A 17,922-nucleotide genomic window follows, 5' to 3' on the forward strand; every position below is an offset into this window, starting at 1 on the left:
CTTTGAAATGTCTGAAATCATAAAATTGTTACTACATCATATAGCACTGCTTGTAAAGGTGCAAAATACGAGGCTGGAAAATACTGTTGTTGTAGTATCTTGCTTTGGCCTGCTGTTCATGATTAATGTCCCAAACATTATTAAACCACTGTTATCCCTAGCTGTCAACAGTGATGCTAGATGCTGTATTTGTACTGTTTACATCAAACATGCTTGGATAAAAGATTTAAGTGAATCTGATACAAATGTTCTCATTGGTGTAAAATAGCTTTTAATCTAATGCGTTTATTTTTTTCATTAAAATGTTTTCTTTAAAGTATTTTTTCTTTGGTGTGTACAATGTAGAAAGGGTACACACCAAATAGAACGTGGGGAGTGTTTATAACTATTGAATCTCATTTGTAAATGACATATAAAGTTTATCTTTGTATTAATGAAACTGCTAAAGCTAATTGTAGCCATTCTAAAATGTGTTCATGTCACTAAAATTTGATATTTTGGGATTTATTTTTATTCCTCTTGTGTAACAGTGTAAAGAAATAAAATATTCTTTGTGTGGATATATTTAAAATGTCTTATTCTGTCCCTATGGTCTCGCTGCTTTTGTGTTTGATTTATATATATTTAAAATATAAAAAGTTACTGTATTGTCCCTTTACTTTTTGTATAGCCATGTGGCTGTCATATCTTTTGACTTTTTAGTTTCCTTTTCATTTGAAATGTTTCCACTTCCTCAAGTGAAAATGAAAATGCTGTTTGATTCAAATACTTTGTGATCAATAGCAAACTGCTATTCATTGCCAATGTCTAAAGCCTCTTTTTCTTTATGACGTTCTTTGATTAGATTAGTTATTAGTAATAACTTCTTCAGGTTTTATAAATGAGAAGTTTACATAGACAGTAAGAAACTTGTTAATAGTTTAAAGAATTATAGGCAATATAGGCAAAACCTGGTAACGTGGCTTTATATTCCTTAAGCAGTTTAAACAAAATGACTGCTGTAAGGTTTTAAGGGACATTTAACAAGTCAAATATTAGAGACTACAGAAGCTGGTAATGGAACTGCAGATTTTACCTGTGATTCTGTTAATGCTATGTTATTCCATAATTTTAAGTAAAGAAAGATTTCTGTTCCTCTTGAACAATAAAGTACCATATCTTAGCAGTCACCTTCTCTTAGCTCCACTGGGCAGTTTGCTTGATTTGTTAGAGAGCATAAGATTAAGTAAATTTCAAAAGGATGTTTGTTTGACCACAATCTCTGTAACATTTCAGTGGAGAAAGATGGTTATGTTATTTGCTTATATTAAAAATATAGGAAGGCCAGGAACTGGAGGAAAACTTACGTAATTGGTGAAAATATGAAGTGGAAAACTTCTCTGGCAGTTTGTTACCTTTGTGATATTGCTAGCATGGCTTTTTTTATGTTTCACTTTAATGAATAAAAACCTGCTGAGATTATGATTCATGTTTACTTTAAAACAATAAACTTTGAATGGTTTCTTACCTGAACTCTCAGTATAATCTATGTTTATGTTTTACTTTCTCTAATAAAAAGTTTGAACTTAAAATCACACTTTCTTTTAAAAGAAGTAAAATAGGCTTTAAAAGCTACTGCCTCTCATCTTCACAGAGCTTTAGGTGGGTAGATACTGCTCTTTGTGCTTTGCAAACAGAGGCTTGGTGGAAAGTTAAGAGTTTTTTAAAAGAGGCAGGAAATGTGCGAGTTCTAGGAATCATTAGCAGAATGGGCCCCAAAGTGTCCTTACTTGATTGGGTGTGGGGGAGGAGAAGATACAATTTTACAATGTAAAGTTGGACTGATCTGTAGGTTGAATTCCCATTCCAGTTGTCCTTCTACAAGCATGACTTAAGATGGTACCTGTCTTAACACTTTTCTTCAGGGGTAATGAGCAGAATAATGGCAAAAATTTGTCTTCTGTATGTGGGCCATGATAAATAGGATTTAATTGCCACTCCATTTAGGTCCTTGTTCCCAAACCAGCAGATCTTAGCAGGATCATTTGGTAGTACAGATATTTCAGAGCTGTGGGCAAACAGATATATTTCTCTCAAATCTGAAGGAATTAGTTAACACTTATAGTGTCTGCAGAAAGACAAGCAGTATCCGATCCACTCTAAAGGCAGTTGATGCAGGCAGGTATCTGCATCAGCAGGCTTTATGTGAAGGCAGGTAACATACTTTTTTTTAAACAAATGTAAGTTTATACTACATCTCATAGGACCACATAATTTTTATCACAGAATGAGAGAATATGCTGTGTTGGAAGGGACCCATCACAATTATCAAGTCCAGGTCCTGGCCCTGGGCAGAACACCTCAAGAGTCACAGCATGTGCCTGAGAGTGTCATCCAATGCTTCTTGAACTCTGTCAGGCTTGGTGCTATGACCGCTTTCCTGGGGAGCCTGTTCCAGTGCCTGACCACCTTTGGATGAAGAACTTTTTTCTGATATCCAATCTAAACCTCCCCCAACTCACCTTCATGCTTATTCCTGGAGTCCCATCACTGGTCACAAGAGTGAAGAGATTGGTACTTTTTGACCTGGCTCTAATATGTTGCAGAATAATAGCCCAAGTTCATAAACTTTACCTTGTGTTTTATGTTAGTGGAGTAATTGCACCTGTCCTGTGCAGGGCCAGGAGCTGGACTTGTTGATCCTTGTGGGTCCCTTCCAACTCGGCATATTCTGTGATTCTGTCCCCTGCTTTCTGTTTGCTAGATGTTTTTGTTTGCTTGTGATGTTCTGCTGAGAGTGGGTGTCATGGACCAGAAGTGAAGGGTATGTGTGAAGTTTGCCTATAAATGAGATGCAGAAGCCTTGGGTGACTGCTCTGCTAAACCAACCCCCTCAGGGACCAGCAAGTTCTGAATGCACATAGGCAAGTGTGGAGCACCATTTACTAGTTAGAGATCAACTGTAGGGCTTCAGGGCTGTATTTGGCTCCTTGGCTATGCCTGTGGTCAGGAGGGTGTGCCCTTACTTGTCCTGTGGAGTTCCAGGTTTTCTATTTCAGGAAGTATTAATAACTTGATGAACAAAGAAGAAAGAAACAGTTCTTTAAAATTCAGTTTCCTAACAAATGACTCTGCTGAAAATGCTTTAAAATCTCCTACAGGTGTCTGTGAAAAGTGACCTTTTCATAAGTGGCTTCAAACTTTCGTAAATTACTGTGCGTGTTATTTCAGAAAGGGCAGTTAAGTTAATAATATTACAATTATGTTGTTATATGTTTTTATAAAGGACCATAATGCTACAGAAAAAGTATTTGAGTGCAAGTATAAAATAAGTAGGCAAAATGGGGTGATCTTTAATAGCTAATGGCAATTCTGTCATTGGAACCGTATGAGACTGTTGTACCTTTTTTGTTGGGTTCAAACAAAAATGGTCAGGTTAGATTCCCTCAAAGCTTGGATACATTACTTCCCTTCTGTAATGGTGGCTGTAATGTTCATGGCCTGTTTTCACTAGGAGCAATGCTGGTATGAGTTATGTGTCGTATATCCACTGAACATTTCAAAAGCTGCAGTGTTGTTTGGCTCTGTCTGCTTCTAGGCTTGAACATACCCTCTCTGTCCCCTTCACAGTTAAAGATTTTATGTTTCCACATTTTGTAACTTCATTGTTATAACATTTGTCTTCAAGATATCAACTGTTGTGGTAGCTTTTTTTCAAAAAGCATCTTAATGCAAGGTGGGAAAACAAGCGGACCTGACAAGTCAGTGACATTTCTCTGTTTGTGACTGGAACGCTGCATCTGGATTTGCTTTTGTGCTGTATTGCAAAGCTGATGGCTAAAATACAAATGCAGTCATTAAGTGAAGAAAAACTTTAAGGGTAGTTGGATGAAAGGAGAGAGTTCTGTTGGAGGGGGAAGTAATTTTACTAACTCTGTTTTAAATTCCTTAAATTCTGGATGGCTGTTGGTCTTCAGGCATGGTAAGAATCATGCAGATCATTAGGTTTGTAATGAAAGCATTAATTGTTTTAAAAATAATCTAAATCTGTATCTTATCTGCTACCATCAGAAACTGTAGCTGTGCGTTAGGGTTCATTAAACAATTCAGCTGTGGGCACCTTCTGAAATTAAATAACTTTGAGAATCATTTCAGTAAAAGGCTTGGAACAAGTACAATTTGAGATGGGTAACAGCTGTGTTTTGGTGTATAGATATGAGTCTGTTTCACAGAGGAAATAAAACTGTGCCGAAATAGACTGTAGTCCTGAAGAGAACCCTGCTCTAAGTGTGTGTGTGCGTTCCAGTGGTGAGATTAAAACATCTCTAGGCATACTTTTTTCAGTTTTCTGATAGCCCTTTTATTCTCTTTATCTCTTACAATAGTTCAATGTTGTGCTATGATAATATTTTTTTCCTATCATAATTTTCTTGCCCTGTTTTGCTGGTTAAAAATGGCTAAGCACTTGTCAAGAAGGATGCCTTTCTCTGCATTAGCACTGGAGGCTGTTAATGACCTGAAAGCTCCCAGCGTGGGCTGGCTCAGAGGAAGTCTTCCTGTAGGTTGTAATCTCTTACTGCTATTGGGAGCAAAGGTTCAGTTACATAGATTTCTCTATAATACTCGTGTTAGTGGTGCTAAAGGAATAATTTCCACTTTGCCTCATCGCTGGTAACTTTTACTCAGGGAGGAGAGAGAATAACCACCTCCTGAGTGACCTCTGCCTGTTACCATGTCTTGCCTGTGCTCTGTGCCTTTTGCCTCCCTTCTATTGAATCCTGATTATTAGCATTTTGAGATTTTTTTAACTGGTTTAATTGAAGTTCCAGCCAAGTTCTGCTTGCTTGAAAAGGTCTTTGAAGTTTGTGATGTGAATTTGTATTTTTATAGCATTAATAAAGCCATGTTATTTGTTTGTTCTCATCTAGGTGCTTGAACTGGGATTTGATTTCTCATCCTATGGATCACTGAATGAGTAACAGATGGCCTTGCCTCGTCTTACAGGCGCTTTACGCTCCTTTTCAAATGTCACTAAACATGAGGATTACAGTGAAGAATTAGCTGACTTAGTGGTAAAACTTTTTTCTCTTACAAAACATAATTATAGTAAGAATTGTTTGCTTTCTTCATTTGCATTTCTATTTCATAAGAGTGGGCAAGCAAAACTGGGCAGAGTGTGTTCCTGTGTGTTCCTTCATTGTGTCCTCACTCAAAGTCAAATTTACTGTAGCTTTGTGATTTATACTAGGCCCTTAAAATCATGATGTGTCATATGGATAGGGTTGCTTGGCTGTGTTGGTACAGCCCTGTTAATTCATCTTTCAGGACACTGGGTAGGGCTGGTGTGCTTTTAGCTCTGAGCTCATGTAGAGCTGAGAAGCCAAACATTTCCTTTTTAATATTAAGTTCATTGAATTTAGGTACTTTTTTAGTTTCCCATGAAGTAATGCATTAAAACAGCAGATGCCTCGTGGGAACCTGTAATGTGAAATGAGTTTGGAATCTTGGGAACTCTAAATCTCTTGAAGTTGCAAGAGTTTGGCTTTATAGAGAATTTTGCTTTGGAAGAGTCAAGTAGTGAGAGAGTGTGTGTGCATTTGCATATCCTTCTTCGTTACACTCAGGAAAGAATCTAGAACAGGTAGCAGGAAAACTGCTTGCAATCATTGCTATGTACTGACTGAATGCAATTGGAAGGAGGTGTTTTTACCTGGTGTCTAATTTTAAAGGAACCTTGATATAGTAATTTGAAATAAATAAAAAAGCTCAAATATTTTGCATTTTCAGACTAAAAGGTCAAAACTACAGGCACAGTTGCTGAAGTCTGATCTTACTTGGAAGAAGATAATAAAGTTCATTGACGACAATTTGGACAAAAAAGAACACCAAACTGTAAATGGTGATTTAAAAACTATATTACAAGCTGCAAAACAAATAGGTATGTTTTCATTATCTAGTAGTCTAAGAATACACTGTTTTCTTTCAGAATGGGGGCGAGTTCAAGCTGCTTTCTGCCTGCATACTTTGCATATGGGTACAATTTTAGTTCTACCTCAACACCAGTTTTTACCCTGAAATATCTTTGAAACTCCAGTTAATCTAATATGCACATGGGTAATTTGGTCTTCTGTCTTATTTTAAGATATGATTCCATTGTGGATATTCATGGTTTTTTGACAGCATTGTATTGTGGTGTGTGGTATGGTTTGTGATCGACAGTTACTAAGCAGAAACAACAGATTCTTTCGAAATGACAATACTCTGAGAAAAGAACAATCTTGATGTTGTTTGCTTTAGTTCCATGTAATTGGTATAATGAAAAATTGGTCTGCTGCATAGCTGGATAAAAATATAAGAAATATTTTCTGCTTTTTAAGTATTTGGTGTTGAGGAGAGAAATAAATAATAAATTTCAATCATCTGGAATTAAACTTTTAAAACTGAAATATATTATGGCAAAGAAAGTGGAAGTGTGAACACATAGTTCTGATTGGAAAAACTAAACCTAATTCAGCTTTTGCTTTTGGCAGAATTTAACTTCATCAGTCTTAAACTGAGCGCATAGCTCAAGCTCTTGCTGTCACATATTTTAAGAATTTTTCATTTCAATCTCATAGGTATATTTTCCCCTTTTCTGATTCTGTTTCAAATATCTTGAATAGAACTCTAAGTGAAAAGACTGAGAGAATTAATATATATATAAATATATTTGCCTGGTTTTGGAATTATAGAGCAGTTTTTTATTACAATACAGATGTTAACCTGGCACACTTACATGTCTATTTCTTGACAGGTTTTTTTGAAATACCTAGTAAATTGTGAAAGAAACAAATATCTAAATACAGACTTTCAAAAAAGACTAGACAAGTTATTCATGTTCAACATGTAGTCATCTATTTTGCTGTACAGTTGCAGAATATGTCTGTTAAAGCTATTCATGGTTATAGTGGATATTGCTTTAATGAGCCATCAGAAGTATAATTTTGAATATTTCTCAAATCACTAACAAAAATGTTTTAAACTTCTCTGGTGATACACGTGTTCTGAATTTTGCTTTGTGGTTCATTCTTCCATTTTAGTGACATACCTCTGTTGTTTTTACAAATTGGGTCCTTTTTTTTTCTTTAATCCTCTTTTTTCTAATACAAGTAGTAGAGCTAATGCTATTAGTAGACTTTTAGCTTCTTCGGGCTGGAATTTAAGCATCTGGCTGCCTGTCTTTCTGCGACAGGGAAGGGCCTTTCTGTCTTTCTGGGAAGGGCCACCTCTTTACCCCAAGCCAAGTACCTCTGCTTCAGGGTACAGATTTCAGCTGGCACTTGGAACACACAAGATTTGAGGGAAAGTCATGCAAGATGGGGATTGAGTTTGCACCAACCATCAGTACCTAAAGTTAATAGGAAAAGTTGCAGTCTGTACTGATAATAGATACGTATTGATTGAGAAAGCTGTTTTAAATGTCTGCTATGTACAGTTTAATCATAAGAGGTGCTAGACTAAAATGTTCACTGGCAAACATGTGATTATAAAGTTTGCAATGTAAAAAAGTAAGACCATATGTAGTATAGCAAGTAGGAAAAAAAAATCCAGTGATGTAAAAAAAGTTATAAACAAAATAAGTGTTTGCCATTCTTTGCTGCAAATGTTATCAATGAAAATAAATTGACAAATTTGTGTTTTCTGTATTAGTGACAGAAACATGTATTAGTTGTGTGATTTTATATTCAATTATTTTTTTTTTAAATTTTAACTTTTGCCAAAGATGACTGCAAAAACTTTTTAATTTCCATCTGCCTCCCTCAACTTTTAATAGCAGGCCTAGCCAGTGTGGTGGGTAGGTAAAGCAAATTGAAAGACTTGAAAGTAATAGTGGTAAATTTTTGTTTGATGAAGTAGAGAAGACAAAACAAATGAAAACAGATGCATGATTATTTAGTTAGAACAAGTTAGAAAGAAACCATCAGCCTTGACGCTTCTGAATAAACACGTATAATGTTATGCAGACACAAATCAGAATAGATTGCAGTGATTGAAGCACAAACTGAACTGATAGTAATGTTCCAACCACCATCATCAGAAATGTATAGTAGGGAAAGAGAAATTTTTACTTTAATTTCAAGGAAATTAAATCTCAGCCTAGGCAACAGATACTGTATTATTGATTCACTTTATGGGGTAAATTTTGCTTAATGAAATGATCTGATTGGCATAAAAACAAAAAGAGTAGCTTCTAGTACTCCATCTTTTGCCATCTTGTCTGGCTCATTTTATTGAGATGGGAGGGGTAGTATTTTCTCAAGAGATGTTTCTACAAATAGGAGATGTTGATAATAAAGAAGAATTAGCACATAGTAAATCTGAGAGCTTTTTCTCAAAGCCTTCAATTGCTCTTTTAGTTTAGTAATCATCTGAACTTCTGTTCCAACACAAGTGACTTTAAACAATAATATGTATTTTTATGTTAGGAGTATAAGAGTGAGCTTCATGCAGCCAAACCTAGGACTACAAGTTTTCAGATGTGAGGTTTTTTTTTCTGTGATTCCTGTATAGCTAATGCTAAAAGGGAGGGGCTGAACCACCTTTTTCCTTTGAGATATATTTATATATGTTATGTATCTTCCATATATAGGTATCTAATTATCTTGTAAATATCACCTCCAGTCCTCTCCATGAACTTTTCAGCTTATGGAAGTGCACCACAGGGAAATTCAAGCTAAATAATGAATTTTTAGGCATCTCCATTTATATGTTATGTTTCTAGTTATGCAGCCTTTCTCCATCTGCTTATACTGGATTTTTTTCCTCCTTTCTGTTACATTGTGGGGAAGAAACCCCTTGCTTTTCCTGGGGTTAAATCTACCCTAAGTTGAATCAAGTCACAGGTAAATAAATTCTGCATGTTGCTGTCATATAAAACAAATAAAATACCCAGTATGCTGGCTGTTTTTGTTTAGTTTATGCTTGATGACTTAAAATTTTGTTTGGTAGTGACATTTTAGTTCATCATATGGAGGTTTTGCTTATGTTTTCCTTGAATACCTTTGTGAATATTTGTGTAAGAAGTAAATTCATGTTTTTATCTAATAATGTATTGTTTATTGGCATAATATGACATTTTGTAGATAGAAATCTAAATTAATGTATTTATTTGCTTTAATTATTTTGACCAATTTTTCTAAATAACACATAATTTGTAGTAATTCTACTGGGAATTACTGCAAGAATTCAGTAATTCCCGGCTGAGTTCTGTATATTTAGTGTGTTATGAATATTCAGACTAGGCAGTGTATAAATAGTGAGACAAAGAGGAAATTTGTTATCATTAAAGAGCTCATAAATATACTGTTGTGAGTTTAAGACCTCTGGCAAGTTTTTTTCTCTAGCTTGGAAAAATAAGAAAGCATTGGTAATTCTGAATATGAATTTTTAGTATGTAGAAAGATAATGAAGACAGATGCTTTATTATCATATACCTCTTATAGTTCCGTACCTTGCAACAATTGTTACTTGTTATGGTCTTCTTTTGATATCTCTGTTGATGAGACTTGCAGCAAGAAATTGAATACAGTTCTGCTATAGGTAATGAAAGTAGTATGTATTAGTAGTACTTTAGTAGTGTACTTCATTAGTATGAAGTGTATAAAGTTACATTTGGTTTTGTTAACAGTTGGAGCTGAAAATGGACAAGAAGCAATTGAAAGTGGAGCTGTTTTTCTTTTTAAGACATTTCACGGGAAAGAATGTGTTGGCCATGATGAGACAAAGGTGATCAAGGAGATGTTTGGGCCATTTCCATCATCATCTGCTACTGCAGCTTGTGATGCCACATCTCGGATTGCTTCTCACTTCTCTGAAGAACAGCTTACAGGCCTCATACAGATGACTGAAGAGCAAAATGGTGATAACAGAGTGTTCTTTGGTAAAAATATAGTGTTTTCATTTGATATGCATGATTTGGATCACTCTGAAGAGCTGCCTGTGAATGGTGAGGCTGATGCACAGAAAAATATAAGCTTAGATTATAACAAATTTCTGAATAACCAGCTGAATCACTTACAGAATTACTGTGCTGAGAAATCTGATCTCAAGTCTTTGGAAAAAGTAGATGATTCTTTTTTATGGTGTGAAGTTGGAAAGTACCTGAAGGAATTTCAAGGGGGTAACCCTGGAGGGCCAACAACAGAAGACCTCTGCTGTACATTGTATGAGATCCTTGCTTCTACCAAAAGTGGCGATGAACTGCAAAATGAGGTACAGTAGCGTATGAACCAGACTGTGTATATTTGAATACTACAGAAAAATACAATTATTTCACATTAGTCGATGTCTATATACTTTATCCAAGTATTGTCTCTGCTTTTTTTTTTTTAATTTATCTTGAGAGAAATCACATGTCAACATCATGATTTACCAGGCAAAAGATGGATGCAGCATGAGTTTTATGTAAATAGTGTCCTTTTCCCCTGTAATGGACAGGCTATAACTTTTTTTTTTGGTGGCCATTTGCTCAGCTTCTTGCTACTTTCTTTTTAAGCAGAAACCAGTTTAGGCTGCCTATAAAAGTGTCAAGAACTTGCAAAAGCAAACTGAAGTAGCTTCCTTGGGCAGGTTTCATCTCCAGTTTTCAGAGCCTGCAGCTGGAAGGCTGTGCAGGTGGTGCTACTTTAAAATTTTGTCATATCACATCTGTTTCTTTGAATAAGGAAAGAGGATGGCTGGGTTTCTTACAAGAATGGCAGAGAAAGCTTGAGGGAGAGGGAACAGTTACTGGAGTTGTAGGATAAGTGTAGTAGCAGAAGGGGGGAAAAGCATGATTAAAGGCTGGGGAAGAGGTTTTCCAGGTGTGTGCATAAGATAATCTAGGCAAGAGAGAACTTGTTTTGAACGGGGTTGGGAAAGAATTCCTGCAATTTGCTAAATTTTTTTTCCTGTGCACTTCTCTGTTAGGTTTACTTTATTCTTCCTAACTTGCCCTGCTTTCCTCCCCTGAAAACATCCAGTACTTAAATTCACAAACTGACTTTTCAGAAAGACTTTAAATTTGAAAATTTGCTACTGAAATACAACTGATGGTAGGAATAAACAGTAATGAAATACACTATAGTGAAAATTTTCAGGATTTTTGCCATTACAGTTGCAGATTTAATTCTTACAAAAAACATTAAGTCATAGAGTATTTCATCTTAGGTTTAAATAACTATGTATTGATATCTAATGCAAAATGATATAGTTACTGAAGCTATATTATTGTTTTGTTTGGTAATCAGTAGACCTCATTTTGGCCACCCTTTGAGCTGCATTCTGCATATGAATATTTTCTTACAGACTACTTCTAATTTGAGATCTTAAATATAAATGGAAGCTGGTCTAATTTCTACTGCATTGAAATATATTTGAAAAATAACACTTTAAGCCATGTCTGCAAACAGTTTCATATTTTAAGTGGTTGTATTGAAGGATGACTCATGAAAATAGAAAACTGAACAGGTCTTGGATAAGGAAATTGGATAAAGAAACTTGAATGTAAAATGAAACACAAAAAGAATATCTTCATTTGTCATAGGGACCTGAAGTTTATAATTCCATACTTCTGCATAATACCTACTTAATACCTGAGTCTACTTTGTAAAATTTGTTAAAGGAAAGGCTCAAAACCTTTCACTCGAAGCAAGAAGAAATAACATTATTTTTATTTCACAACTTTATGATCATAATGGATTGCTAAATGAATTGGCAGAAAGTTCAAGCTATCAGTTTTTATGTAGGTCACCATTAAAGACTTCTTTTCCATTAGTTTTTGGAGCAAAGAATTTTTGGCAAAATTTCTCTTTTGATGGCTTTACAGTTTTAATTTGATAATATGAAAAAATTGTTTGCCAGCAAACTGAAGATTATTCAGCAAGTTTCTTTTATATGAGTCACTCGAGAGAAGAAGGATTTTTTCCTTAGTGTCTGAAAACTATATCTTATTTTTGATTTTTAAAAGAAATTAGTAATAAAAAATAAAAATAAAAAAAAGCAAAGATCTCCCCATTTTCCTTATTTTGGTCCCCATGTTGCTTTTCCTTGCAACACTCTTATTTCATTGTTCATTGTGCAATGTGGGGGTTGAGGAGGGAGTAAGACAAATTTGAACGTGATCACCTTTTGTTAAAAGCTAGCTGGCATTTGTATTGTGCTCTCTGTAAGCATAGTTGTGGCTTGAAAATTTCTTCTGGGCTTTAGATTTTACTATTACTGAGGAGTTGTTGTTTTTATTACAGCAGTTTTGTTGGTGCCATCATTAAGAGCAGGTGGTGCTTTTAAACCTGAAGGTAACCCATTTCTAGAACTAGGTCATAGGTTTGCTGTATGAGATGGTATAACAAGTATGTGATTGATCATGCATACTGAAAATCTTACCTTACTTGGAGTAATGTATACATGCTAAAGTGTCTATGCTCTATAATAATTCTTTTAAATAAAAATCCAGATCTGTAAAACACATTTTTATATTTTAAATATAAAGATACCACTGTCTGGTTATTATTAAACAAGAAGAGAACATGCTGGTGGTGAGGATATTGGTGAGTGGACTTCTGTAAGACAATTTCATTTGAGATTCATTCTGAGATTCCAGACCACATTAAGAATATGAACATTTTATATCATTTCAGGTATGCCATCCTGGTTGTTTTTTGGGGTTGTTTAGTGTATGTACAGGCACACATGTATGGTATTTAGGTTTTTATCTACTTAATGAACTCTACAAGGAATTGAAATCAGTTGCTTTCTCTAGCAGCATGTGGCTTATGTTTAAAGTGGTTGGCAAGGTAGAAGAAATACTTTGTTCTTTGTTTTCACTATTTAAGAACATACCACTCTTCCTTTAGGACAGTTTGTTTTTCTGGCATATCACTGGTGACTCTAAATTAGAGGAAAATTGGTTCTTATTATTGGAGTGATATTGGAGTTATAATTTATTTTTTAAGTGTTTGAGACATGACTTTTCATTTAAGACATAAGTTCTAGTAACCCTAAATGACAGCTACACACTTTTCACAGTGTCTCAGATTTTGTTGATGAATATAAGATGGTGATGATGCGGTAACAAGACCATTATTTAAAAACAGGAAGAAAAAGCGGATGGCCAATTACAGAGTTCAGCCAATGACTCTTGTGGTTTTTTATTATTATTTTATATTAAAACTTAGTATGCAGTGTATTTCTCAAGTTGAGCACTCAGTTTCTAATATATGATGCTTTCGGAATGAAGACTGGAGCCATCTTGAGAGCATTTTAGCGGTATTTCCACCTATCACCTCCCAGGGTAACTAGGAAAAAGTTAGAAGGGTTTATTATTACTGTTTGATTACACCATGCTGTTCTTAGAGGGCTTCTCTTTCTTCTGTGAACTCTTGTTGTAGTTTATCTGCAAAATTTATCTGAATTTTATTTTGGAAATACCTGTCTATTTTTACACTAAGGCAGACGTACATTATCACAACAAAACATTTCCCATAAAGTAACTAGAGGAAAAAAAGGAAGTTCAATCAGAATTGTGTTAAGCTCTAATTAATACAGCATACATTATGAAAATTCGTGCATTCTATTCATCTTGGGACAAGGAAAACTTTGCCCAAATAAAATTAATAATGATGTCATTCAGTGTATTGGATTAAATGGTGTTTCCCAGACAAAATCATTTTAAATGATGTGTAAATGACTAGAACACTAGGCTGAGATGTGAAACAGCAGGACTGTTTCAAGAAAATTACATTGTAAGTAGTAGTTTCAATAGTGTGTAATAGTACGTATATTTACTTATCTCTACACGATACATTTATTTGCCATATAATAGGACACAAGGTACTTAATGTGTAGGCTTTTTCTCTGCTTTATAGTTGTGACTGTTTTCCAGCTCTGCATTAAAAGGTTAACATATATATGTACTTGGAACTATAGCGTCCAGAGGTTCTATAAGTTAAATACAGGCCACCTGTATTACAAACTGTCATAGTGTGAAAAAACATTCCTTTATATTTAATTTCTAACAACAATTTAGTATTCATCACTCCTACCAAAAATGTAAGATATGTTTTCTTCCTTGTTGTCATAAGCACCTGACATACGGTAAGAGATCAAAGGGTAGTAACGTGGAGTTTGAAGGTCCTCAGTCCTTCCTTCAAGGGTGAAAAACATTCATTTCAAATCAAAGTACACCTGAAATCAGAAAAGTCCAAGTTGTGGAATATAGGTTTTATATGATGAAAAAAAAGAGGTCATGAATTGGGCAGCACCTCTTCCTGTATGTATTCCTTATTAGATCCATCCAGTAATATACTCATCATTAGAGCCAAAAAGTTATTGCTTTAGTACTGAAATTCAGTTCTTTTCGTACTTATTTCAGAATGGAAGTTAACAGATTATTTTGTTGCTTGATTAAGTAGGATTTTTTTTTCAGTGTAGTGTTCTCTGAATGCTTGATTTAGCAACAGGCTTTTAGACAGTTTTCTCCAGCCTCTTCTAAGTGGAGCGCTGTTGTCTCTCAGGCTTCTGCCTGTAACTTTTTCTTAGTGACCTTTGTCACTGCTAGCAAGATAATGATTTTTTTTTTCCACATGAGTTCATCTACAGCGTTTCTGTTCCTTTATCTTAATCCCACCACAAATGTCTGCTTTGTTGGTTGAACCTGTAAATGCTCATGGGATCAAGAACAAGGGGAACTTAACTAATTCAGTGAACTGGCAGGAAGCTCCTCTGTGTCTGCCACCAACCTTTTTGCAACAGAAGTATAGAAGAGTAAAGGAAAGCAAAATCTGTGTAAATGTTCACAGAATCTAGAAGGGACCTTTTCTGTCACTGATACAATATCTTAAAGTGAGGAAGACTCATTAATAAAAGAATCTGGGAAAATTTGTCCCAGCTCTTCCCTGAAGACTGCTCCAGTCTTGTTGCTTGGGTGTTTAAAATGAACTTGTTTTCTGCTTTTTGACTTTATTCAGGGCTGCTTTTATGATCACTTTTCCTGTGCTACAGTTGTCTGTTTTTTTTTTTTCCAAAGCATTTTTAAACATGAGCATTAAAGAACTGTGCTTGTACCTTCTTTTCCAGATGATGGTATGCCTTTTAAACACTGCCTTTCCTTTCATTTACCCTTCAGGCAGTTCCTTGCCAACTTTTAATTCTTCTATTAACGCTTATCTTCACAAATTCCACATATCCTCATGTGGAAAAATTGCAATGTTTTAAATGAAGTCCAGATGTGAGACAACTGCTATTTATTCATTTTCTACCTTAATGAAGTGTTAGACCAAGTGATGTATCATTAGTAAGCCCATGCTATGTTTATGCCATTTTCCAGTTATCTGGATGTCTTTTTCATTCTTTTCAAAACATATCCTTTTAACTCACCTCCAATCATATTTATATTTTTCTTATCCACAGTGTTATTGCACTTGTAGATGTGTGATCCCTGACTGACAGTTTCATGTGTCAGTTTCTGAAGATTTATGAAAGATTACATTGTGTTCAATCTGCCTGAACAGCGAGCTCTGAATTTTGTTCCTAGCTTCGTTGTGATCATTTTTATATCCATGCTCTTTTCTCTTTAACTGCTTTATCCTTATATCCAAAATTATTTTTTTTAACCATAGAAAAATTTTAATTTTAATATTGAACTGAATTAAAGTATTGTCAGTAACTTTGAAGAGTCAAAATTTTCCTTTCAAAAGGGAAATTTATGCTACAGTAAGGGACCTAGATAGTGGAGTTAGCTGGTCCCTGACACTCAAAATGGGAAACATGACTAGCTACTTTTGAAGGAAAATACACTAAAATTGTTTCTTCGTGTAGGGATATGAACCATTAAATAGAATCATGGAATACGAGGTTGGAAGGGACTTCAAGAATCATTTGGTCCAACCTTTCAGGGCAAAAGCATGGTCTAGACAAGATGTCTCAGCACCCTGCCCACCCAAATCTTAAAAATGTTCAGTGTTGGGGAATCCACCATGTCCCTGGAAAGATTATTCTGATGACTGATTGTTCTCATTGTGAAAAATTTTCCTTTTGTGTCCAATCAAAATCTCCCCAGCAATAACTTGTACTTATTGCCCTGTCTTTTCCATGTGACTCCTTCTAAAGAGAGAGTCTCTGTCTTCTTTGCAAGGCACCTCCTAACTGCTAGAACATCATGATAAGACCTCCTCTAAGGCTTCCATTTCTCAAGGCTCTAGAAACCAGTTCTCTCAGCCTTTCCTCACACATCAGGCTTCCCAGTCCTTGGATCATCTTTGTGGCCTTTCTCTGGATCCTTTCCAGCCTACCCACATCTTTTTTGTATAGAGGGGACCAAATCTGAACACAGTATTCCAGGCGTGTCTGACAAGCACTGAGTAGAGTGGGAAAATGCCTTCATTTTCTCTGCTGGCGATGCCCTTGTTGATGCAAGCACGCTGTTCGCTCATGTTGAGCTTGTTGCTCACCAGGACCCCCAGCTCCCTCTCCACAGGTCTGCTCCCCAGATGGATAGATCCCAGACTGTGCCACACTCCTGGACTACACTTGCCCTTGTTAAGCTCAGTAAGATTCTTGGATTTCGCTGTGTTTTGTTGATACTTGAAAACTACATTTTATTTCTTGAACAGTGTACCCTTCAGCCTGCAACGATGTTGTTGGCGATAGAAATAGAAATAACAGCTTTACACTGCAGTTTGCAAGTCATAGAGCACATCATTCACAGTAGACTGGGACTGGTCAATGTTGTTAATTCTGATCAGAATGGAGAGTTCAACAGTCAACAGATAATACTGTTACAGCCCTTTAGCCCTTTAACCCTTCAGTTACAGTTGACTTTTTTTTTTCCAAGAAACCTTTTTATCATATATCTCATGGATACTATAGAAAGATGCACATTTTTTTTTAAACACGGAAAGTCTCTGTGGTTTTTTGCTTTTTTTTTTAGAATATTGACTGCTGAATTCATTTCCGATATACATATATATATTCAGTGGTGTGTTACGCTAAAAACTTATGGGTTGATAAAGGAGATAAGACCCCTTAAATTTTCCTGTGTAATGTTCACTGGATTTTTTGTGGGGAAAACTCTACTTGATGTTTCACAGTGCTTGCAAGGAAAAGTGTATGTTGTGAGGCTGGGTAAACATTACCTTCCCGTATCATGATTATCTTTCAAAAAGCCCCACAGTTCTTGGATTAGCATCACTTACTTTATCTAATGCTGTCTGCTCTTATTTAAACAATATACATACACACCCTGAATTTGGAAAAGTTTTAATTAAAAAAATGTTGATGTTGCATTTTACATGGTAGTCTGATCATGGCAAAAGATGTGTCTAGACTGACTTTGATCAGTACTGGCCTTTTAATCTGGAGAATATATGCAGTCTCATTTCTTTTTACCTTATTGTTAATAGTATTTTATTGATAGGTATACTTGTTTCAGTTTGCTTATAAAATGGAGAGCAACACAGAGGAAAAGCTATGAAAACTGTCTGTAGTTACTACTTAAATGTTAGGCTTTCTTAATTAACATTGCACTCTTATGCATTTTATTGCTCTGCTTTGAGTCGTAGATGAACAAATAAAATCAGAAAGGTGTAGAGTGGTGTCCAGTATGGGGATATTGGACTGAGTCCGGGGAAGAGCCACTGGGATGGGGAAGGGACTGGAGCATCTGACATACAAGAAGAGACTGAGAATGCTGGGGTTATTCAGCCTGGAGAAGGGAAGTCTGGAGGATCTGTTCAGATCTGATGGTGAGGGAGTGAAGAAAGTGGAGCCAGACTTGGTTATACCTAATGGCAGGACTACAGGCAGTGGACATAAATTGGATTACAGAATGTTCCATGTAAACATAACATTTGATGTCAATGTGATAGTGATCAGACACAGGAGCAGTATGCTTAAGAGGTTGTGGAATCTGCAACCCTGGAGACTAGA

General features: G+C 35.5%; 1 protein-coding gene across 1 annotated transcript in view; it reads left to right on the forward strand.

Annotated features, from left to right (window-relative positions):
- The window catches only part of ASCC3 (activating signal cointegrator 1 complex subunit 3), a 264,177-nt gene that overhangs the window by 12,569 nt on the left and 233,686 nt on the right, over window positions 1-17,922 (forward strand). The window contains exons 2-4 of the mRNA XM_018078048.3: window positions 4,908-5,051; window positions 5,767-5,917; window positions 9,647-10,230. Of these exons, the coding sequence (XP_017933537.1) occupies window positions 4,962-5,051; window positions 5,767-5,917; window positions 9,647-10,230 (825 nt within the window). The 5' untranslated portion in view covers window positions 4,908-4,961. The remainder of the gene's footprint in view (window positions 1-4,907; window positions 5,052-5,766; window positions 5,918-9,646; window positions 10,231-17,922) is intronic.

The sequence above is a fragment of the Manacus vitellinus genome, unplaced genomic scaffold (genome assembly GCF_001715985.3).
Source record: "Manacus vitellinus isolate BGI_N305 unplaced genomic scaffold, ASM171598v3 scaffold_4_pilon, whole genome shotgun sequence".
Lineage (NCBI taxonomy): Eukaryota > Metazoa > Chordata > Aves > Passeriformes > Pipridae > Manacus > Manacus vitellinus.